General features: G+C 42.0%; 3 protein-coding genes across 3 annotated transcripts; all 3 read right to left on the reverse strand.

Moving 5' to 3' along the window:
- Positions 1 to 1,884: 1,884 nt before the first annotated feature.
- On the reverse strand, positions 1,885 to 5,942 carry nppa (natriuretic peptide A). The gene is made up of 3 exons (XM_008290171.1): positions 5,832 to 5,942; positions 2,351 to 2,651; positions 1,885 to 1,889 (listed from the first exon to the last, which is right to left on the reverse strand). Exons 1-3 carry the CDS (start codon positions 5,940 to 5,942, stop codon positions 1,885 to 1,887), a joined length of 417 nt encoding a protein of 138 aa, XP_008288393.1.
- Positions 5,943 to 12,296: 6,354 nt separating this feature from the next.
- nppb (natriuretic peptide B) lies at positions 12,297 to 13,217 on the reverse strand. The gene is made up of 3 exons (XM_008290157.1): positions 13,104 to 13,217; positions 12,489 to 12,771; positions 12,297 to 12,368 (listed from the first exon to the last, which is right to left on the reverse strand). Exons 1-3 carry the CDS (start codon positions 13,215 to 13,217, stop codon positions 12,358 to 12,360), a joined length of 408 nt encoding a protein of 135 aa, XP_008288379.1. The 3' UTR covers positions 12,297 to 12,357.
- Positions 13,218 to 17,714: 4,497 nt separating this feature from the next.
- On the reverse strand, positions 17,715 to 18,682 carry nppal (natriuretic peptide A-like). Its single transcript, XM_008290158.1, has 3 exons — positions 18,599 to 18,682; positions 18,102 to 18,394; positions 17,715 to 17,770 (listed from the first exon to the last, which is right to left on the reverse strand). The coding sequence occupies exons 1-2, from the start codon at positions 18,680 to 18,682 to the stop codon at positions 18,104 to 18,106; spliced, it is 375 nt and encodes a 124-aa protein (XP_008288380.1). The 3' UTR covers positions 17,715 to 17,770; positions 18,102 to 18,103.
- Between the last annotated feature and the right edge of the window lie 5,917 nt (positions 18,683 to 24,599).

Genomic DNA, 24,599 nt, shown 5'->3' on the forward strand with positions numbered 1-24,599 from the left:
TACCAACTGCGCCACCCTGCAGCCCACATTGAGTCATAATTATATTAATTATTAGGTTTAATTAATCGACAATGACTTAAATAAACAAAGTAGTAATTAAATATGCATTTACTTAAATCTGTGTTCACATAAAAACGTGTTTAATATATTTTTAAAAAAAAACTATAATAGCTACAAAACTAAATTAGCTAAAAAACAAAAAAAATGTGTGTGACAACAATACATGAAAGCATAAAAATGACATAAAATGCAGTTATGGAATTAAATGACAGAAAAAAAATAATTAATTACAAATTAAAAAAAAGAAATTCAGTTGTAGTGAAAACTAATATGAAAAGCTTCACAAGAGGGCGCTGTGCGATAAACCGCCTTCAAGGCTGTTCTTTATTTTTAAAAAAAGCTAAAAAAAAAAAAAAAAAGTATTCATGTTTGGATATTACTCGTGGAGACTGAACAGACTTAACTTCATGTCGTGTGTCTACTTACAGTTTACTGGATGAATCTGTGAAGCTGAGCTTCCACATTAGTCTGACCTGGGCAGGTAGTTCTCATCGATGAGGTGTCCAGGAAGTAATCAGGTCCACAGTGGAGAGAGAAAAGCCAGAACCTGCAGCCCTGTGCTCTGACTTTATACAACATGACACGTCTGACAGCTCAGGTTTCCTCAGCTGCCGACCGGCTGGCTGCTGTTATCAGACGAAAAGCTTTAATTGATCTGTGTAATGGAAGTGGACAGCGGCGTGAGACCACAGCGACGTCTGCTGTCAGCTGCATTTAGACGGCAGCAGCTAATTGGTGAATCGCTGCCATGTTCCCTGCATGAATCACCTCCTCTCTCTCTCTCAACAGTCAGTTTTTATTTCACAGGAAGTTGGAAGCTAAAGATGAAATTAGTTGGCTTCATTTCTGTCCTCGGTGGAGGCAGAAGGCTGTCGTCACGGCGTCTGCTGCTGTAGGAGGCTTCGTCCTGTTTGTTTATCTGAATTTAGTGGCACAAATACAGCATATGTAGACCATCCAGCATCATGAAGGGCTTTAACTCACACTCAGCTCTTCATGTTTTGAACAGGAATGAGGAATTTATAACTGAATTCTCCTTTTTAGACCCAAATCTGAGCCACTATAAGTCATTTTTTCTGTTCAGGAATGCAAGTGAATGACTATAATCTGACATCTTAACCAAGAAATAATAATGTGCTGTATTGTTTTATCTGTTTTTTGTAAAACTAATGTTCACGTATAAGAATAATAATCATATGTTAGCATTAAAAACATCACTTTGGTTAAAGAGCTTCTACATACTGGTGGATGAACAATCACAGAAACATATGAAATGATTTAGGTAATTACTAAAGCTGTTAATTTATGGCATAAACCTGACGTTGGGTGGTGGTCTCATAAATGTGTTAAACTCTTTATATTGTATTTACAGACCCCAGATCATGCATCCCAGTAGATTGTCTCAGTAGCTGTTGGGAGGATTACCTTTAGGACGTTTTAATCAGGATGACCCACAGTCACTGTTCATGTTGCACCCTCATCAGATAATGAATCAACAGCTGTGTATTTATCAAAATAATACACTGAATCATAATGCTTGAAAAAGGAAAAAGAATTCTTCATATGAAAAAAAAAAGAGTTTATTGATCTTTGTGAAGGACGTGCAGTTACACTATGTGGCTAACTGGTTGGTTTCTTTACATGCTCATGTTATTTAGTGGATAATGGACGCTGCAGAATTCAGTACATAAACAGCTGGTTGTCACTTCAAACGCACACACACAGAAAGATGCACACAGTTGAACTGGCACTGCAAAATAAACGACGTTCCCAATGTCTTTAGTCGCGTCTTCAGCTCCAACGTGTGCCCGAGGAAACTCCAGACTAACCTGGAAACGACACAGAAAGGAACGCGTTAGTTTCTGTAGCTGGTCACATGACAGCACTGTTATAATTTCATCTAGCAGACGTTTTTATCCAAAGCAACCTACATCTGAGAGAAGATACAAAGGAAAGCAGGCGGGGCGGCTTTAAGGACCTCGTCTAGGGGCTTTTAATGGACAGACTGCATCATGACGGGGATTTGAACCCCTGATCTCTCATGCCAACGTTGGGGGTGTTACCACTGAGCTGTTTCACTGCATCGTTATGTCGTTTTAAAAGATGGTAGAAACGACATTCACCTAATATGAGGTCAGATGTAGCTGGAGGACAACCACTGCACTGCATTCTACCTTCAGATTGCAAACAAGCTGGAGCTTTTCCAGCCTCTTCACCAACACAACCTTTGGACTTGTTTGTTTTCTCTAACTCCTCCCTTGGTCTCCTCTCCTCTGTCCTGCAGGCTTACCTCTCCCACTGTTGCATCCCAGACCGCTGGAGTTTCCTATTCGATCCATCCGGGCTCCAAAGCAGCCGGAGGCCCGTTTCCTGGCGGTCAGCAGCAAGTCCTGCAGGCGGTTTCTCTGACTGCGGCCCTCGGCGGCTTTCTGAGTTCTTTCCGATATCACCGGTTCTCGGTTCTCCTCACGGTCCAGGCTCCATCCTTGGCCGGGCTCGGGTCTTTGGTTTATCTCCTCGTAATCGGCTTCAGGGTCGATCTCCTCCTGGGCTGCATCAGCCAGAGTCTCCTCGAAGCGCTCCAGCAAAGACTGTTGTGGAGAGATGACGGTTTACAGTCAGATCTCAAGTCTGCTTACATTTATGTCTGTGTATGTTTTAGACATTAAGAGTTCAGAACCACAAGATATCAGGAAGTAGAGATAAGCCCAGACCTCGGCCTCATGGGAAATGGCGTTTGGTTAAAACTGCTTGAGAACAAAAACTATAGTAATAAAGTTTATGGTTTTAAATTAAGTTTGCAAATATATTGAGGTCAACCTGAGAGTATCGTGAAAAATGTCACGATTGTTGAATAAACAGTGTTTAACAAATTAATGAGACCACCACCCAACGTCAGGTTTAAATGAACAGCTTTGGTAATTACCTAAATCATTTCTTATGTCTCTGTAATGGTTCATACACCAGTATGTAGAAAATCTTTAACCAAAATGCTAAAATATCATAAATGTTATTGTCATCTATGAATTTTCAGATTTAGTGTTTTACAAAAAAAAAAAAAACTGACAAAACAGCAAAGCACATTATTATTTCTATTATTTCAAAAGGAAGCAGTGTGTTTGAGGTGTGTCTTAAAATACATCCACAGGTGCCTCCAATTAACACACATGTTGTCAATTAACCAATCAAAAGCTTCCAAAGCCGTGACATCATCATCTGGGCTTTCCCAAATAGTTTGAAGGCATCTTAGTGGATGTAAACTTCTGACTTTGAAGAAAGTAATAAAAACAAAATTCTCTCTCATTATTCTGGCGTTTAGCAAATATAAATAATGTTGGTGATCCTAACTGACCTAAAACAGGAAGCGTTTAGTCTGATTTAAAGTCAGAAAGTGAGAAAAAAACAGGTTATGTGTCTTTTTAAACAGTGGATGTAAACGTCTGGTTTCAGCTATACGGTGCTAAACGAGTTGGACAGGTGGTCTAATAAATGTGTTAAACACTGTACATGTGTAGGTTTACCATCTATTAATACAAGCCCCTTCTATTTAACACACTTTAATCTGTTGCATATTTAATTCAATGTAACCCAAAATAAAATAAAAATATCTCTCTATCTATATGTTGTTTTTATTTATTTTAACTTTATTCAAAATCAAACACATTATTGCAATTATTTATTTTATGCCAAGTGTATCTACATCATCAGTGAGATGTTTTATTTTCATGATGTACACAATCAGACACCTGCACTTCATGGACAATCCACGTCGCAAAAATTATACAAATTAAAGCTCATTTATGCAAATTACTATTATATAATTTAGTTTTACTCATCAGAAGCTTTAATAAATACTCCGGTTTCGAAAAATTAGATTTTTTCTGGCAGTTATTTCATGGTTCAGGCTTCACAGGGTTAATTCGGCACATTTGTAGCAGCAGCTCTGAGCCTTCTTGGGTAAAACTCTAAAGGCTTTTCACACCTGGGCTTCGGGTTAATTCTGTTCTTTTCTGATAGATCTGCTTAAATTCTGCCGGATCAGATGGGAATTGTCTGTGAGGTTCCATTCTGAGGCCTTCACACAGGTCAGGTTTAAGGCCGGCACCCATAAAGGAAAACTGAAGAATTCTCCTGAAGCTACTTGTTTGCTTCAGTTCCTCCTTGTCATATAAAATGAATGAGAAGCAAACCCCATAACCAGAGAGACCGTGAGGTTACGGCCCAAAGATGTTGTTGTCATTTGTGTTATTGCAAAATTAGTGCACATCCAGCTGCTCTGTATAATGACTCAGAATGAGAATTAGCATCGACTAGTCAGAGTTTGTTCAGAAACTAAGCTTTGACTAATGATGGAAGTTTTTTTAAAGGGTTTCAGACTAAATCATGCATTTGATTAAAGTCTCTAATGAAGCTTCTGCTCTGTGGAGCGATGAGGAGACAGTGATCTTCCTCAACTACCACAAAAAAGTCTTCTTGTTTGACCTGATCTCAGTTCACTCGCGCCGCCTGGAAACTGCCTGAAACTCTTAATGTTCACATAATAATCATGGAAACACGTTATTTGTGCTTTCTATTAAATTTAACTGTCGGTGGAAAATTGAAAACCTGCCACCAACCCGTGGAGCACTTGTTGATTTAAATTATTGCCGCTGTTAGTGCTTAATAGCTCCTTAAAAGAGCCTCGCTGGGTCGCATGCTGGTTAGGTTTTTAAAAAGCAGAGCAAGTTTAGGGGCTTCATAAAGCTGCTGATATGTGCACAAGCTTCAGCTTTCGTCTATTTCGAGGAGATTAGTGTCAAATGCAGCTGCTTTAAACTGTCAGATTTTACATATTTACATTTAAAAAGTCACTATAAGTAACCCGATCTGGCTCTGTAACTGAAAGTGGCTGCCACTTGGTGAACAATTCCCATATGGCTCTAATATCTGACATTTCTCGTTCATATTTATTAATCTTCCACCACGAAAAGAAATGAAAAACAATTGGGGTGGAGAAGTTTTAGTAAAACACCTGACATGGAAAATCACCTTTGGCTCTGTCAACCAGTTAAACAGACAGAAGTTAGACATTAACTTGTTCTTTTGTGTTTATTCAGTGTGTTTTTATTGTCATTTAATTTGCATTTTCCTTTTTGGTGACGTGGTTTTTATTCCATCAAGCACACCAACATATTAGAGCTTCAGTTAGTTTTTAATACTCACTGCTGTCAGTTCTTAAAAGCATCAGACAGCAGTTCTAACTACTGTGTGCTATCGTGGCTCTTTTCTGAAGACTTTTAAAGGAGACAACTAGAAAAAAAAACTAATATTTCTGTGTATTTTACACTCTGAGGCTGCAGAACCGACGCCCTCACCACACGGTCAGATTGGAACATTTCATTAATCCATGTAAACTAAATTTGTGTTCTTACAATCCTTGTGTCCTTCTGTTTTTCTTATTTATATTGTACATATAGTGTATAAACCTTTAACTCAGAGTTGTGTTTTCTTGTTTTGCTGTGACGTTACTTGTGGGATTAATAAAGGATATTCAATCTAAAAAAATCAATTGAAATAAATACTGCATGCTGAAATATCATAAGAAGCCGTAGAAATGTTATTATTTATGATTATTAATGTAAAGCGTGAACGGTTTTAGCTGCAGACCTGTGAACCAGTTCTAGTAACAGCTCAGCACATGACGACTTCATCACCTGTGACCGAACCACATCGTTCTAACTAACTCCTTGTGTGACGCTGAGACCACCTGAAGGGCTGCTGTGGTTCCTTACCTTGAGCTGGGTCAGGTCACTGGTGGAGGAGGGCCTTCCCAGTACGTGGCTGCTGACCAGCGTTTGCTGAAACAACAGGACCAGCAGGCCCCACAGCACCATCGTTCTCATGTTATCCCTCTGCTACTACTGATGCTACGGCCGCCGCCGCACACATTTTATATACATGTCGGCACACACATACGTAGCGACCCACAAACATTCACCGAGCAACCGACCGGCAGCGTCAGTGACTCATCATTTTGTAAATTGCCTCCTCAAGTGCATTCTGACACCTCGGCACGATAAGGCAACTTGTCAGATGTCTCTTTAAGTGCTGCTTAGTGGTAGGTGATGTGTGTGTGTGTGTGTGTGTGTGTGTGTACAGTATACATGTCTGCGTATCATCATGTTTACCAGCCGGCGGTGGCATGACCTCAGGAGCCGTCTCGGGCCTCTGAGCTCAGACGTGGTGTGTATTGACGGGAATGCAGCATTCGCCGAGCAAATACTTCACACTGTCATGAAGTCACGTCCTGTTACGAAGCCCGAAAAGCACCATAGTAGGTTAAAACCGCCGCTCCTGGGCCGCCGAGGGTCGACATGATTTAGATTAGGAGAGGAAACTGGTGCAATCTAAGCCACACAATGTTTTCTTCACAAATTATTTTTAGCAGCTTGTAAAATTGCATATGTGATGCTTGTTTTTAGCTCGAGTTCAACAGATTGTCTAGAATTCTTCTAGATAATCTTCAGAATCAGTGAGCTGAAGCTGAGATTTTTGATTTTGAAATGACGAGTTAAAGTCAAATCATGAAGCTCTTTCATGGTTTTTGTGGCTATTTTATAGTTCTGTGGTAGTAAAGTAGCTACTTAATGGTCTGAAGAGGACGTATTAGGATTCATTTGACTTCTAATCGTCAGTTCTGCTCAGTAAACACGGAGTACGTCGACACAATCAGCATCCAATACGTGTAAATGTGGTTCAGACGGAACACAGAGGAAGGTCTTGAAGTCGAGCATCGGTTGGTTTGAGACTAACTAAATACTTCAGCTGATGTAAATAATGAAACGAAGTGTTGTTGGCGTCACCACATGCACCATCCATCTTCTATACACCACTTTATCCTCACTAGGGTCATGGGGGGCTGGAGTCTATCCCAGCTGACTCAGGGTGAAGGCAGGTTCACCTGGACAGGTAACCAGTCTATCACAGGGCTACACTTAGAGACAGACAACCAAGCACACTCACATTCACACCTACAGACAATTTAGAATCACCAATTAACCTCCTTCCTGTGTGGGAGGAAGCCGGAGAACCCGGAGAGAACCCACGCTGCACGGGGAGAACATGCAAACTCCACGCAGAAAGATTCCGGTGCCCCCACCGGGACACGAACCGGCAACCTTCTTGCTGCGAGGCAACAGTGCTACCAACTGCACCACCTTGCAGCCCCCACATGCACCAAATGGAGGAATATTAGTCAAATATTAAAGCAATCATCAGACATTTTCTAAAACACATTCGTATATATGAAGAGTTCATTTGCAAAAACAGAAAACTCCATTATTTGTAGCTTTTGTTTTTTGTTGTTTGCTTGAGACAACATCCATCAAACTGAAGCTGAGTGGATTCGACTCAGCAGAAATGACACGACAAAAGTAGAGAGAACTCAAGTTTGACTGATGTTGTCTCAGGTAGACGATGGAGAAGTTGGTTTTGTGAAGGTTTGTAAAGATGGAGTTCTCTGTTTTTGCAAATGAACTCTTCATATGTTGATGCACCATAGCTCAGCTCCCAATACTAGAGGATAATGTCATTCATGATAATGCAGACACCTCCTTCAACTCATACATGTTGGATTCAATCACCTGTGGACCATCAACTCTCTACTTTCTCAGGAATGACTCTGATATATTGGTGCTGGCAGGTGAGTAAATGGACTCTTCATATGTTGCCCGTAAAGTTGGAATAAGTTTTGTTTTCAGACACATTCCTCTTTTTATTTCTATTTATATCCATCAGTAATCACTTCTGACCAATGATACTGAGTCCCAGTTACCCAACGGTGAAACCAGTTCTGACTTTGGGTTCTGACTGAAGAGTGGACGTCCTGTCAGGGGCGGCCAGACTCAATATTAGTGACATTCGAAAGAGTAATACCGGACGTTCTAATGCGTGAAATCCCCTCGAATATGTGTTTCCTGTTCTAACCCTGAATCCTATTGTTCAGTAAGCCTGGACAGACGGTTTGCAAAAGTTAATTGTGGTTTAATTTTTGCTGTATTGTATGTATGTTGTGACATCAATACAGTTTTAAGAAGATATACACTTTATCGATCAAGAATTAGGTTAAAAAAAAACCATTTTATTCCAACTTTATGGGTGACAGTGTGATATTTGAACTTTTGACAAGGCTCACCTATCAGCTGAAAACCTTTTCTCACAAAGCTGCTGAAGATGTTGTCAAGAGGAGGGAAGAAGGTGTTTCCTGTGATGAAGACGAGACGAGGAAATGAAGAGTGTTGGGGGAGGGTCTGGTCACGGCGTCAGCTGTCAACTGTGAGCAAAATAACACCAGACTTTGCTTGATGCATGTGTAGTTTTGGACACTTTGTGGACACGTTTTTTGCAGCAACGCGTCTCGTTGTGTCGTTGTAAAAAAAAAATTGTACGAGAGCAGAAAAGTGGTGCCTGCTGTCACACAACGATGCAACTCACAGGAAATATCTATTAAGACAGTCGTTCTTCAGGTACTGATTCTAATAAAATGGGAAGATGGAATGGTTTTTACCAGCAGGGTGTTGTGATACCGTTCTACTCCTGGTACACCACACAGGGGGAGTTCTAGCCGCTATGATATGATGACTTTGTCTTGGAGCTTTTCAAGGCGGCTTTGTAAAGATGTGGTGATGAGAATTCAGTCACGGATGCTCACTAAACATTTGGGGACATTTTAAGTCCGGCACTAAGGATCTGAATTTCAGACTCACCACTTTAGAACTTGGAGTGTTTTCAGCTCATGTGATGAACTGGGACTGGGACGCTATCGAGGTGAGTTTGTAGATGGATCAGGGACAAAGAAAATCCTTTATTGATGATGCTGATGATGGCACATTTGTCAAAGTGGAGCTTTATTGACCACTCATGTCCAAAAAGAGCTGCCGTATTGACCGGATGCTGAAGAAAGATTTAAAGTGGACAGTTCTGTTTGAAGACCGAGACAGGAAAGGAGCTGTTATTTGGTGCATGTATGGACTAGAACGATGCCATATTCATCCATCCATTATCTATACACCGCTTTATCCTCACTAGGGTCATGGGGGGCTGGAGTCTATCCCAGCTGACTGAAGGCAGGTTCACCTGGACAGGTAACCAGTCTATCACAGGGCTACACTTAGAGACAGACAACCAAGCACACTCACATTCACACCTACGGACAATTTAGAATCACCAATTAACCCCTGTGACCCTAATGAGGATTCAGCGGTGCATAGATGATGGATGGATGGATGGATGGATGGATGGATGGATATTTTTGGACTGTGGGAGGAAGCTGGAGAACCTGGAGAGAACCCACGCTGCACTGGGAGAACATGCAAACTCCAAGCGGAAAGATCCCAGGTGTCCTCACCGGGACGTGAACCAGCGACCTTCTAGCTGCGAGGCGACGGCGCTAACCACCGAGCCACCTTATGCCATATTCGATTATAGAAAAGTTCTGTTCTGGCTGCTGGAAATAACAAACACTGCCACGTCTAGCAGATCTAAAAGTTCCTAACAAGCCGTGATGGTCGCTGATACCAAAGGCCCCCGACGGCAGGAGCTTTGATGAAATGAAGATGTTCAGTTCCTGTTGGTTGATTCTACATGAACATGTTTGGTAAACTGAAACAACTGTGACCAACATTTTGGGATCAGTGAAGCTCCTCCTGCCTTCACGCTACGTTACGTCCTCATTAGAAGCATATTAAAAGACTGTGGAAGCCACAGACACGATCATAACCCGATGACTCGGTTATAAATAAGAGGCTGTTGAACCTTTTATGCGGTATTTGGCCAATAACACTCTGGCCTTAGTTTTGTGATTTAGTTTTGAGGTTGTTTGCTGACGTTGTCCTTCTGTACTTGCCATCATGTGAACTCGAGCAACAGGACAAATGTCCCCTCGAACCTTGAATCCTCAACCTGGGCTGGTCACGTGACACTACTCAGTTACTCAGATTACTTTTTGGTTTCAATGAGTAACCTATCGTGTTAGTTTTATAATAAATTGTGCTCCATCGTACTAACCCTAAAACTGATGTTGCATTTCCATCAGTCTGCAGAGTTCCTTAGATCATTAGTCCCAGACGAGGTTATGCAACCAGGTGGAATCAAAGGTAGACGACATGCTTTCTGGAAATATAACCAATAAGATTCGCACATTTTTAGTCGTGCAAAAGTAGTCCAATGAGTTCCTTTATTTTCTTTACAAGTTACATCTAATATAACAAACTACATCTTTAAAAAAGTGAAGTCACCCAACTGTACAGAAGTCGCTCAGCTCGGAAATTAAAGCCTAAATGTAGAAGATTTCGTACTAATATCCAGATTCGTACATCCGTGCTGTGAGAATGATAGTTTTTGAGTGCTCTCCATGGTGCTGAAATCACAGGCTTTTGCATTTCTGGAAGCAGCCAAAGTCCCAACTACCAGCGAAGATAAAGGCCCGACTGCTCACCAGCATCAAATCAGAGAAAAGCATGTGTACTTTTAACTTGTCTTATTAAAAATCGACCCATTTAGCCCGTCAACAATGTGAGAAATCTCTGCGTATGTACTTGACCAAAACACATGCACATTGTCACGTTCAAAACATTTAAAAACGAAATCTGATTATTCTCAATAAATGCTTACAAACCACATTTCTGGATGTGAAGACTGTCCAGGTGAGAATCATTGAAACACCTGCGTCTTTATCATTAAACTCAATCATGCATTTTGGTTCTTTCATAGATTTATTACAGGTGTTCTGGAAATACGACAAAATCTGTTGGGTCAAAAATATACATACAGCAATGCTAATATTTACTTAAATGTCCCTGTTTTCATCTCAGCTCGGTGCTTTTAGTAGCCGTCCTCAAGCTTTTACATCCAAGCATTTCAGTCAGATCCGTCTAAAACTTTAATTCTGGCTGAATTTAGCCTTTTTATGATCATTTTTGATGTGTGTTTGGGTTCATTGTCTTTTTCCATCTGCATCTAAAACTTTCTGGCTGATGATTTCAGGTTGTCCTGATGAGTGTGGAGGTGATCCTCCTTCTTCATTGTTCCATTTACTTTGTGTACAGCCCCAGAGCATGATGCTGCCACCTCCATGCTTGATGGTAGGTTGGGTACTGTCTCTCCATCAAACACATTTCTGGTCATTGGGGCCAAATGACTCAATAATTGTTCCATCGGACCACAGAACTCTCCTCCAGAAGGCCTTTTCTTTGTCCAACAACAAACTTCAGTGGAGCTTTACGGTTCTGCTTCTAGAAGAAGAGCTTCCTTCTTCATGCTGTGGACACTGACAGCTGTGTTCCAGCAGCTTCTAATCCATAGCAGATGAGTTGACTCTTGACCATCCTGACCAATCGTCTCTCAGCAGCAGCTGATAGTTTTTCCTGATCGTGGCAGTAACACAACTGGACCATGAACTTTATATTTAAATGTTTGGGGATCTGCAGCTGCTTTGAAATGGCTCCAAGTTACTTTCCTGATTTGATCAAGTCAATAATTTGTGTTTTCATATTTGCCCACAGTAGGGTTTGTGGCCGAGACGAATTAAGGTATCAAATAATTAAATTGTCTTCGAGGAGTCGGCAGCGTTAGTCAATCATAATCCCTCACAATAAGGTGAGGAGGCCGTGCCACCAAGAAAGTTTGACTAGCAGCTTTCTTCATCACCAAAACTGGGGATTGAAGTTGCTGCATGTTTACTTTTGACCCAACAGATTTTGTCATATTTCCAGATGACTAAATCTATTAGAGACAATGCCGGATTGTTTTTTCTGATGAACACACGAGTTTCAAAGATTTCATCACAAAAAAATCAAGCGTTGTAGGAATTTTTGAAAACTCAAAGCTGCTGTGATACACACGGTCTTTGCAAAGTTTTGTTCATGACTGTCGGTATAATATTTAATTGGAATTCCAACACAGTCATGCAGCACGTCAAAATCCCACATGGAGCTGTGGGTTGCTTCGAATGGCATCAAGCATCTTCACTGAGTGTCTGATTATGCAGATTTGATGCATGTGTCAGTGTTTTATATAATTTCAGATGCAAAAGTGTTGATAGCAAGTGGCTGCAGGAAACCACACCGGGTTTAATGACGTGCACATGTAAACATTTATTAAAACATTCAATAGTACAGTACAAGAAGAACAGTTTAAATAAATATTCTTGTAAGCCACAAACAATGTCCAATAAATACTAGTAAATAAATAGCATTCAATTAAAAACAAGTTTTGACAGAGTCGTTGCAGTTCCAGGATTTAGACAATAAGACTTCATCTTCACTTAGGATCTGCAAGAGAACAAGATGACAGCTCTGTTGGTGAGATCTTTCTATGAGGCTGTTCTACATGAAACTATCAGGATGTAGACACAACGTTTCCGGTCCAGCTGCTATGCTCGTACAACTTACTCTTTCTGCCAACAGTGTTGCACCCCAAAGAGCTCATGGTGCCTATTCTGTCAATCCGTCCCCCGAAGCAGTTGGAGGATTTTCTGGGGTCGTTTCGGAGGCTCTTCAGGTTCTTGGCAGAAAGAAACTCCCTGATGAGCGCCTCGTCCAGGTCAGCTTGTGGGTTCAGTCTGTCCGCTGCATTCTCTCTGCTCAGGCCGTCCAGACCGTCCCTGTCCGCGGGGTTTCTCTGGTCCATCGTAGGCTGCTCTGGAATGGACTCCTCCAGCCTGTAAAGGAGCACCTGCAACACCCACGACAGCATAAGTCGTCTTACATACAAGATGCACAGTTACCTCAAGCATGTCGGCACATTTTAACAGTTTCAAAGCAGATTAAATGATTTAGACCAAAGAGAGGTTTTATGGTCTTTAACAGTGCAGGCCATGACACCTATTATCCCCATCAGCATCATCAGACTCCCAGACACCCATATAGGAAGCTGGAGGATGTAATTCAACTGATGCTCATTCTGTAAAAAATGAAATTGAACTCTTTTTCCTGCAGATTGCCTAAAAGTTTCATGGTGGAGACCTAGAACTCAACTTTCCAAACTCCAAGTATTTGTAGACTTACTTTTAAGGCGTCCACATCAGCATCAGTCAAACCGCCGCCGATGGGATACGCGCTGGACAGCTGCAGGTTTAAGATGACGAGGAGGCCGCAGAGCACGAAGGAAGATGGATGCATTTTTCTGCGTGAGCTGCTGGTGGTTCTGACGGCTGAAGGATGAAGGCTGGACGGATCGATGGGTGCTCTTTTGCTCTTCGATGCCTGGTTGCCGTTTGGATGCTGCAGCCCCTCTGCTCTTTTATATTTAAACTTGACACACATCGGCACGCCAGGAATTGGAGTGACATTCCTGACACCTGATTGTGATAATAGGAGCTGTCGGAAACTGCTCCTTTTAAAGCGTCGTATCTCAGATATGGGTGTATTCGTATGACATCGCCGCTTCCATATGCTACCGTGTTTCAGGAACGCGGTCCGACCCCCTCGCTTACACGGCACGCTGTTGTCACAGAACTACGGGAAGTAGTAAACTGCAGCGACGGCGTGACAGCGTTGCTAAAATTAGGGGTATACGTGATAGCGGTAGGGTGCTGATCGCCGGTCTGAGAGATCGGCCTTCAGTGGGAGGAACCACATTCAGGCTGCTACTCTGGTAAAGGGCTCTTGACAAAAACACAAGAGTCCTACAAGCTCTCAGGGTGTCGCTCTACGGCCGGCCGTGACCTCTGACCTGCTGCGGGTAGCAAGAAAAAAACAAAACGGAAAGCATCGCTGTATGTCCGGCATGTCGACTGCAAGAAAAACATTAAAGCTTCTAAAACATGGTTGAAAAACTTTGACATAAGTAACAGATCAGGTGGCCCTGACCTAGAAGACTACAAGGCTTCTTCTAGTGATGAAACACCACAAAGAATTTTTAGCAGCTCAGGAGTTCACCTCAGCATCCTGAAGGACTCGTCCCACACCATTTGTTCGAACTGTTATTCTCAGGAAGGCGTGCGGGGCAATAACAGCAAAAACAAACAGACGAATAAACAGCAAGAATTAAAGAACACTAAACTGCATACCTCATCTTTTTTTCTTCTTTTTTTAAATGAGTGTGTTTATACACTGTGCGCACAATTATTAGGCAAGTTACATTTTTGAGGATTAATTTTGTTATTGTACAACTGCAGTGCTCTTGGTCAATCCAAAATGTTAACAAACCCTCAAACTTGAACATTGAAGTAGTAAAAGTGAAGTTTTGGCCTTCTTAAGAGAATATCTATATGTTCACCATTATTAGGTAACTATACGTGTGCAGAATTATTATGCGACTAAATGAAAAACAAAGATTTTCCCATCTCACTTGTTTATTTTCACCTGTTAAAGTTAGTATAATAAACACATTCAAAATTTACAAATAAACATCTCTGAAATTTAAAAAAAAAAAAACCCTCAGTGACCAATATAGCCGCCCTTCTTTTCGATAACAGTCACAAGCCTTCCATTCACGGAGTCAGTCAGTTTCTTGATCTGGTCAGAATCAACTTTTTGTGCAGCCGCAACCACAGCCTCCCAGACACTGTTCAGAGAGGTGTACTGTTTACCTTCACTGGAAATTTCCTGCTTAAGAAGGGCCCAAAAGTTCTCAATAGGGTTTAAGTCAAGTGAAGAAGGGGGCCATGTCATTAGCTTTTCAACTTTAAGGCCTTTACTAACCAGCCACGCAGTGGAGTACCTTGATGCATGTGATGGAGCGTTGTCTTGCATAAAAATGAAAGTCTTCTTGAAAGATGCAGACTTTTTCTTGTACCACTGCTTGAAGAAAGTGTAAATAAAAATTGGCAGTAGGTCTGAGAGTTGATTTTGAGTCCATTTTCAACCCGAAAAGGTCCAACTAGCTCATCTTTAGCAATACCTGCCCATACCAGCACCCCACCTCCACCTTGCTGCCGTCTGAGTCGGAGTGGAGCTCTGTGTCGGTTACTGATCCAACCACGGGCCCATCCAACCACGGGCCCATCCATCTGGTCCGTCAAGAGTCACTCTCATCTCATCAGTCCACAAAACCTTTAGAAAAATCTGTCTTCAGATATTTCTTGGCCCGTTTTTGGCGTTTCAACTTATGTGTCTTGTTCAGAGGTGGTCGGGTTTCAGCCGTTCTTACCTTGGCCATGTCTCTGAGAACTGAACACCTCATACTCCTTGACATTCCAGGTAGGTTGCAGTTGTGGAATATGGCAGCACTGGAGGATAATAGGTTCCTGGTTGCTTCATGCTTGATTCTTCTCAAATCTTTGGTGGTTAATTTGCGTCTTTTCTTCTCGACACGTTTCTTGCGACCCTGTTGACTATTTGCAACAAAACGTTTGATGGTTCTGTGATCAAGCCCCAATATCTTCGATATTTCAAGAGTGCTGCATCCCTCTGAAAGACTTTTTACAATTTTTGACTTTTCAGAGTCAGTTAAATCTCTTTCTTGGCCCATTTTTCCTGAGGAGAAGAATCTGCCTAATAATTATACACACCTTGATAAAGGGTGTTGATCTCCTTCGGCCACACCTTCCCTCGTTACACAAATACACATCACCTGATATGCATTAAATCCAATAAGCATTCAAGTTTATACAGCTTGGAGTTGGAAATTATGGATAAAATGATGATATGGTCAAAATAATCACTTGCCTAATAATTGTGCACACAGTGTACTTATTTGTTATCAGTCACTTGATCTTTTATACTTCTCTGTTTTCAATTACGTTGTACGTTTTGTATAATGACACTAAAGATTCTGAAATAAAAACTTATGAATGAAGGTTTTGTTGCATTTTTGTGTATTTTTAATTACTAGCAGTATTTTCTTTTAACTAGAGCTGCATTAGCGTATTAACTGCTAGTTGTGTTGGTCCTAACAGTTTTGGGTCCATTATCCGACTCAGTCCGGTGTGTTGTGTTGTTTTGTGTTTGTTTTGTTGCACTTCTGATCATTTAAAGCTGTTTTATCTGATTTGAAATTCAACAACGTGTATCTGTTATATATATACATATTTTCCTTTATAAATGTATGCTCTTAACATTTATTTTATTCGAGCTGATTTATTTTAGGCTCTTTTTGGGGGGATTTGTTGGTAGATGGCAGGAATAGACCCTTGCCATCTACTTTTTTGGATGGTTTGTAGAGGCGCTCACAGTCGATTTAAAACTTTCATACTTTTCTCATCACTGCACCTTAAATGAAGGTCACTGATGCATAAAAACTGCTCATGGAAATATTTGTCCTCGTTGATTATCATGGATGTGGTGTTGCAGCATTCATTTGTCTGTCTTTGGTTAACAGTGAATTTTTTCTTCTTTTTTTTTTTAAAATGCTCCATGCGTTTTCTTTTTTTTGATAAAATCCCAGATTGACAAGATATTTATGAGCTCAGATGTATTTAATATGGGCAGATCTAAACTTGAAGACTGTCAAAGTGAATTATTATCTGCTCTGATTGTTTTATTTTGTCGTCTTTATCGGTGACATTAATGTGAATATTGTCTAAATGCTCATAACATGCCTCCGTTGTACATAAAGGTGTTGCATTCAAAAATGTGTTTGAGTAAAAGCACCAATTTATCATCTGCTGAATGATTACATCAGTAGTTAATTAGTGGTATGAAGGCATCAGTTTGCTGCTGCAGCTGGTGGAGGAGGAGGAGCTCCTTGTCAGCTGTGGGGACAAAATGCTGCAACAGAATCCATCTTTGCGGATTCATCTCTAATAATTTGTAAAATATCTGTATTATTATTATTATTATGCTTGTTTCTTTATGTGACATCTGTCCAGGAAGTACCCACTAACTAAACTTATCAGATTAATGTCATAAGTACAACATAGAAGCAGAACATTAAATACTAAAGGTCCACTTCAATTTATTTTAACTTAAATTCAGAACTTGAGTAAATTTAATTCGTTTCCTTTTACTTTGGACTTTAAACAGTGACAATACAGCGTGACTTTCAGGATTAAACCGTGTGAAATTATTAGATTTCCAACGTTATCTATTTATATGTTATTAATTGTGGGTAAAAATGAAGCATTACGCACCACTGATCCACCGGCTGAAGCCTCCCCAACATCCGCAGCCCAAATAATTCACCCTCGTGTATTTTAAGTTTAGTTTGTACAGCTGTAGACAAAAATATGCGTGTCTCGTGTCGGAGCAGGTTTCCTCTCCGAACCTCAGTGCAACTTGAAACCAGTCGTGCGCAATTGTATTTAGTCCGTTTTTATACGGCGCTAAACACGAAGCCACGTTATTCATGTGCCATTAAAATCACCTACAAGAAGCAAAAACGAAGTGTGAATTCTCTTAAATGGTTTCGAGTCTAGCACACGTTATCATCAACAATCTGACCTGTGGAAACTTGGAGCTTAACGGCGCGTCAAACAGGAAACAAATCCAACCACAGACAGTTCTTATGCAAAATAAGTATATTTTATTTACTACAATGCAGTCTGTTGCAAGGCAAGTCTACGTTATCCATCAAAGATAACAATAAATAATGAATCAATTTACAATAATTTATTATTTAACCGCTCCAAGAAGAAAAATAAATTAAAATCAAATAAATCACAGTTCTGAATCAGAACCGTGGACGAGGTGGACTGAAGAACCGCCCTTTGAGTTGCCAGTCAGCGCTTTCTGGATGTGAGAGGAGCTCCGGTGATGCTTGTGGTCACACAGATGGGGATGATCCATGATTTCTGAAAGAAGAAGAAAAAAAAACAACAATAAATAAACAAATGATGAATAAATATTTGGATATGTGGACCGGCCCAGGTGTCCTTGTAGAGGTTCGTGCGTAAACCTGAGAATTTGTGATTTGCATAATAAACTATGGAAGGTTGATTTGGGGATTTTTCGATCCCAGCAAGGGTTTAATCTCTGCGGCTGTTCTCATATTCTGCATTATACCTACTTGGTTTTTCTAAATCACAAAACGACGCATTTCAGACACGAACAGAAACCATCCCGTATTTTTACGCACATTACTCTTAACGAAAATAAAGAGGTGAGCGGATGGAAGCTTCCTACCTTCAGCATCCCAGTCCACTGAAGGAGCCTATCCTCTCCAGCCGGACCCCGAAGCAGCTCCTCAGGCCGCCCTTCTTGTAGCGGCTCCACGACCGCTTGGACGTCCTCAGCAGGTCTTTGAAGAGGCGCGCCACGGCGTTCTCTTTGCTCTCCAGCGCGGAGTTGCGCAGGTCGGATGAGTCCCACTGCTGCTCCTGTGGAGAGCTCAGGTCCTTCCCCTCCACCTCCTCCATCTCCCTGGAGGAGTAAAAAGGCGCGCCGTTGATCTCCTCTTCTAGAAGCTGCTTCAGACTCTGTGGGATCCAAAGCAGACATGCGCTGATGTTTTAAGAAGACAACCTGTGGAGCCACGAGTAAAGCTACAGGCACCTCAGTGAGGATGATCAACTTCATTATCAGACCACAAACACACAGAACACCCTCCTGTTGCTTCATTGTCTCTGAAGCCTTCAACAGATTTCTGGTCTCCATCACTGACAGACAACAAGCAGACTTACCTGGAGGTCAGAAACAGGTTTGGCTTCCACTAAACTAAGCAGCAACTGCAGAGATACACAGCACAGGAAGATATTTGGGTTCATCTTCTTTTTGCAGATGCGTCTTTGTTCTTTTCCTGCAGAGACCGACTGGTGCGCACTCGGTCCGGTCCGGGCTCCTCTGGCTCCCCAGCAGAGAGCAGGTCGCCTCCTTTATACGCGACCTTATTCCGTCACCAGGCCTGGGAAAATTAACGAGGTGTGACTAATGCTCCCACACGTGGGAGTAGAGCCTAACCTGACTGTTGGAGGTGTTCAAGTCCTCTGCAGCTGCCAGAGACGAGACGGAGAACTCGGGTCTCTGAGGCTCGGAGCTCTGCATCAACGTCTCACAATGTCAGAAAGGAACTGAACATCCTCCAGAGTTTGTTTGTTTGTTGCAGGAACTAGTGTGGAGCCACCTGGTAGTTGATCAAATGTTCCGATGTACCCAATAAGCCCTGATCCAGGACTATGAGCAGTGGTTCAATGATGCTGCTGGTTACTGATGAGGAGACGTTGGTAAACCTTTAGCTCATGATTATTTCAGAGCTCCTAATAAATTTATCAAACCAACACTTTCTTCATGAGTGGTTCAATGAAAGCTGCTCTCAGCCTCACCGCTAAACCGCTAAACATTCTGGGTAATTCCTTTTTTTTTTTTAATCACCAAATAACTTTCATTTTATCAGCCAGAAACTGTGACAGCAGAAAGATTTGTGGGATCTTTAACATTCAGAGACTCCGAGAAACTCTTCAGTTTCTTCAGCATTAGTTTACTCGGGCTGCAGGGTGGCGCAGTTTGTAGCACTGTTGCCTCGTAGCAAGAAGGTTACCGATTCACGTCCCGTGGAGTCTCCATGTTCTCCCCGTGCAGCGTGGGTTCTCTCCGGGTTCTCCGGCTTCCTCCCACACAGTCCAAAAACATGTTGAGGTTAATTGGTGATTCTAAATTGTCCGTAGGTGTGAATGTGAGTGTGCTTGGTTGTCTGTCTCTAAGTGTAGCCCTGTGATAGACTGGTTACCTGTCCAGGTGAACCTGCCTTCACCCTGAGTCAGCTGGGATAGACTCCAGCCCCCCATGACCCTAGTGAGGATTAAGCGGTGTATAGATAATGGATGGATTAGTTTACTCTAACGTTAACTCACAACATCTAGGTTTTTTGTCAGACTTCAGAACTTATAAACTTCCTCACTTGATTCATTTTGTCTGCAAATATGAATAAATGAACTGCTGAGAGTTCACTCAACTCATTGAATCGAGTTTACTGATGACGACGTCGTCTTCCATGCTGAAGATTAGTGTTTAATTCAGTTCTGTACACGTTGAATTTGATCCAGTCACGTGGAGCAACTTCACGAGTTGTGTTTGTACTGATGGGTAAAAAGTTAAAGAACCAAAATGCAGGAATGTTTTTCTTTGTGGGATTGTGCCACCAGACAGAATGCAGACGTAGTAAAGTGTTGACAGCAGATCTCGTGCCACTGAGCATAAATACACACCATCCAACCAGAGGATAGCTTCATATTTTCTGTGTCTAGTACCTCACAAATACTCTACGGCGGCTGATGTGTGCACCTGCTGAACATCAGGATTCATCTGAAGTGACTCTGATTGGGTTTGTGTTGTTCATGTTTCGGGGGATTTGCTAATTATTCAAACTGGACTTCCTTTTGGGGATAAAACAAAAAAACAAGCACGATAACAAGACTACTCATTTTGAGGTTTGGAAAGTCTCCAGGAAACGAATGCAAGTCAAAGTAATATCCTCGAACCACAGCTGTTCTCAAACCCCGTCTGTTCCCTGCAGCTCGTCGCCCTCCAGACAGCGCCGGGGGTAAATGATGAGCGATTAGCCCTGGACCCTGCGAGGACGAGCGCACCGTGTGGAGGTGGAAGGCGGCTAATTGACATTTCGCCACCTTCTCAGCTGGAGGGCTATCGTGTGAAATTGGCTCAGGCTTCAGGGCAGCAGTGAGTGCTCCTCATGGTTTCCATGCAGAAGAATTTACACTCTCCCTGTTGGATCCATTGGTCCGGTCACACAGAGACGGTTCTGATCCCGATGGTCGGGCAGAAGGCCGCGGCGGAGGAATCATTCAGGACTTAAGGAAAAGCATCGTAACTACACTGTAGAACATAAAAGTTATTCCAGTAAAGTAGGTTTTCAGCAAAACATAGTGAAGCGTCTAATTTAAAAATGCTCCACCTCTAAAAAATAAACAATTAGCTAACTAGCTAATCAGCTAAAGGTAATCATCCATCCATCATCTATACACCGCTTTATCCTCACTAGGGTCATGGGGGGCTGGAGTCTATCCCAGCTGACTCAGGGTGAAGGCAGGTTCACCTGGACAGGTAACCAGTCTATCACAGGGCTACACTTAGAGACAGACAACCAAGCACACTCACATTCACACCTACAGACAATTTAGAATCACCAATTAACCTCAACATGTTTTTGGACTGTGTGGGAGGAAGCCGGAGAACCCGGAGAGAACCCACGCTGCACGGGGAGAACATGGAGACTCCACGCAGAAAGATTCCGGTGCCCCCACCAGGACACGAACCGGCAACCTTCTTGCTGCGAGGCAACAGTGTTACCACCTGCGCCACCCTGCAGCCCCTAAAGGTTTCAGAGTTGAAATCTGAGCTGAGCAACACTCGTGAAATTCAATTTTGGGTTTAGATTAGCTCATTTTAATTTATTCCCTGTCACTTCTCATTCTTATTGCATATTATTACAGTTATTACAGAAATCTTCATACATCCTCACTGTCAGGTTAGTGGAGCTGATGGACGTACCTGCAGCTCATACCTATGATCACACCAGGTGCTACCATAACTTCAGGAAGGTGTGTGAACACTAGCTGTAAACCAGCCTGTATATTTGCTAAGCTGCTATCATTTATCACATGAATTCAAACAAATCAATGACCTGAAGGTTGAACTACGAAGCAAGTGTGACATAGCCAGGCTTTCTTTGTGTAAGCTGGCTGGACAAAACCTAAAGCCCCAGCCAGAGATTACTGGTATCACGAAGGTGGTTTTCAGCTTTGTTTGTCAACTCAGACTTTCTGCTTCAGACTCTGTTCACATAAAAGGAGGCATTTAAGAAAGATAAGACACATTCCCTCAGCTGAGAATTTGTATCACTCATAATTAATAGTCAGGAAACGATGTGGTTAAAGGGAAACGCTCTTTCCAGCTGATTTAAATCCAAAACTCTGAACATAACCTGCTCCCGACCGGGTTAGCTTTAACTTTAAACTCAACATATCTGGATAACAGACGAATCTTGCTTCGTAGTGCAGCCCTCTGCAGTGTGTCAGAGTTAGATGGTTTATATTTACCTGATTCCTGAGTGAGAGAACCCTAACCCTAAACTTTGGGGCGTTCATGGTTCACATTTCAGCATCAGCTGACATTATTTTACAAATTGACCTGAAGTCTCGGCTGTTTCAGAAGAACTGGACCGTGCAGTGTGCTGGTCGGCACTCCTGAACCAGCTGGTTGGACTAGTTGACATTTAAATCTGCACTCCTCCCTCATGTCGATGTCATTAAAGCCCTTAATGAGAACGTAAGTGCATCATCATAATCTAAATGACGGAGCGTGCTGAGCTGAGGTGAAATGAGAGGCCCGATGTTCTGTAAATTAGGAAAACACAGCAGTGGTTCCCCAGAGTCCTTCAAGACCAACTCCACACCGACAGGGCTACGGTTTGATACAAATATATCTAATACTAATTTTACTATTTAAAATAATAATTTATTGTAGATTAGCCAATAAATTCTGCACAAATATTCATTGTTTTTAGAAGACAAATCCTGACTTCTTCTTTCGTGCGACGAGCAATTTGAACATTTTTACTCTATTGGACGACCAAGCATGTTCTCCACAGGATAAATAACAATCACACGACTGTTCATCACCGTCTGTCCAATATCTGCAAAATTCAAGGCATCACACTTCGCTGTTTGTGTTTAGCGCTAATTAGAAAATGCTACTCGGCTAACAAACTAAACCAAACTTTTGCTCTCAAGAGATAATTACAAAAAAAAGAACAAAAAATAAAACCATTACACCTCCACAGTCAAACACTTAGCAAGGGGACTGTTAACATTTATTCATATCGTCCAGTAAAAACATAGAAGAATCCAAAGAAAGTTGTGGATTAAGTGTGCTAAGTGCTGTGAGATGACATACGCTGTAAACTTGGCGCTATATAAATAAAACTGAATGGAATTTAGATGTAATATTTGGGTGTTTTTGAGAATGTTTCGGCAACAGCATCACCTGAGGGAGGCTGACTGTGACACACTGACAGCATGCTGATGACCACACCAGGGATGGCAATAACCCTGTCGTGGCTAAAACACATTTTCTGACACTGCGTCAGTCCAGTGACCAATGCTCTGCGGTCTGAACAGGAATGTGGCACCTGATAATGAACGGGACAGAGAGACAGTCAGTCATGGATGCTCATCTTAGCCTTCCTGTCAACAGCGTCCCGGCGCTCCCTCCCCTCCACAGATTAGCTTATCGCCAACATACTGCTTGAATCCTCAGCTGTCTGTCCTCAGCTGGCTGCTGCAGAAAATGTCTTCCTACTTTTAAATGTTACAATAAGGTTTCACCAAACGGTTTCCCTCCTCATGACTCGTCAGCTTGGGGTGAATGCTCGGAGTGAATAGTTTCCCAGAGTGCTGCTGGACTTCTGTTATTCTGGGAATTAATTTTATAATATAAGCTAAATATAATCTGTTAGCAGGTGACAAAATAAAACATTTTCAGCAATTTTATAATCTAATAGATTTCCAGGGTTACTCCATCATTCTCTGCATTGATAATGTGCATTTTTTAGTAATATTTCAAGTTATGAAGTTGACTAGTCGGGACATTTAGAGGCCCATTTATAAAACTTTGCAGAGCGACTCATCAGTCAGGGCTTATACTATCAATTATCCAGTGACTTTATTAATTGTATACAGTTAAATGTGTGGCCGCTTCCAAAACAAATTGCATATTTCCTATTGATAGACAGACTGTTAAAATTTTCTTTAATGAACCTAAAAAGAAAAAAAAAGTAGTAATTGCGGCAACAGTTTTATGAGGCAGGTTAGAATTTACCATCAGATACAGAGTTGACTTTAGTAGCACTTTTCTAAACAGCCGGTTGAGGATCTTAAATGAGACGAACTAATGCCTCTGGATCTTGTTTGTATGCCGCCTCTTGACCAGGTCGTTACTGAAACTGAGAACCAGTTCTTAACTAACTTATCTTGCAAAATAAAGGTTAAATAAACAAAATACACAAAATATAGCAGGGGAAGACATTTCCATTGTCTGAAATCGTCCCACTCCGCTCCCGCTTTCAGTTCTTGTTTCATTTATTTCCTGCTTTATTTTGGCATGTGAGCTGTACTCTCTCTCGTCTCGTTGAAGGTATCTTTACACTCATCAGTGTTTGTCTGCTCTCCTGCCTGATTACCTGCCCCGCCCTAACACCTTCCCTTCAGGATTCCCTGGAGACGCCTCCACCTGGGAGTTCTTCCAGAAGGACACATGGTTCCCACCGAAGGCACACCTTGCTGCTCCCCAACACCCAGACTCCACCACTCCTCAGTGCCATGAAGGCCCCACCGCTGATCACCGAGGAGGTCCTGTAGACGAGCATCGTGAAAATCCCCGTCAACCAGTCCTGCTTCCTCACAGATCCTTCGTCACCAACACCTCTTCTGTTTCCGTCTCTGAGAGGACTGATAGCGTGTCTTCTGTTCCTGTGACTCAGACGGTCAGCGACACCTCATCCCCTTCTGAGTCTGAGAGGGTCGTCGATGCCTCGTCTGCTCCTGCATCTACCAACGTCAAGTTCAGTACCCTGCCATAGTCAGCTCATACTTCTCCTAGTCAAGAGACTGCTCCAGAGTTAGCTGATGATGTTTCCCTTGGTCCAGAGACTGCTCCTGAGTTAGCTGA

Source organism: Stegastes partitus, unplaced genomic scaffold (assembly GCF_000690725.1).
Source record: "Stegastes partitus isolate 25-593 unplaced genomic scaffold, Stegastes_partitus-1.0.2 Scaffold658, whole genome shotgun sequence".
Classification (NCBI taxonomy): Eukaryota; Metazoa; Chordata; class Actinopteri; family Pomacentridae; genus Stegastes; species Stegastes partitus.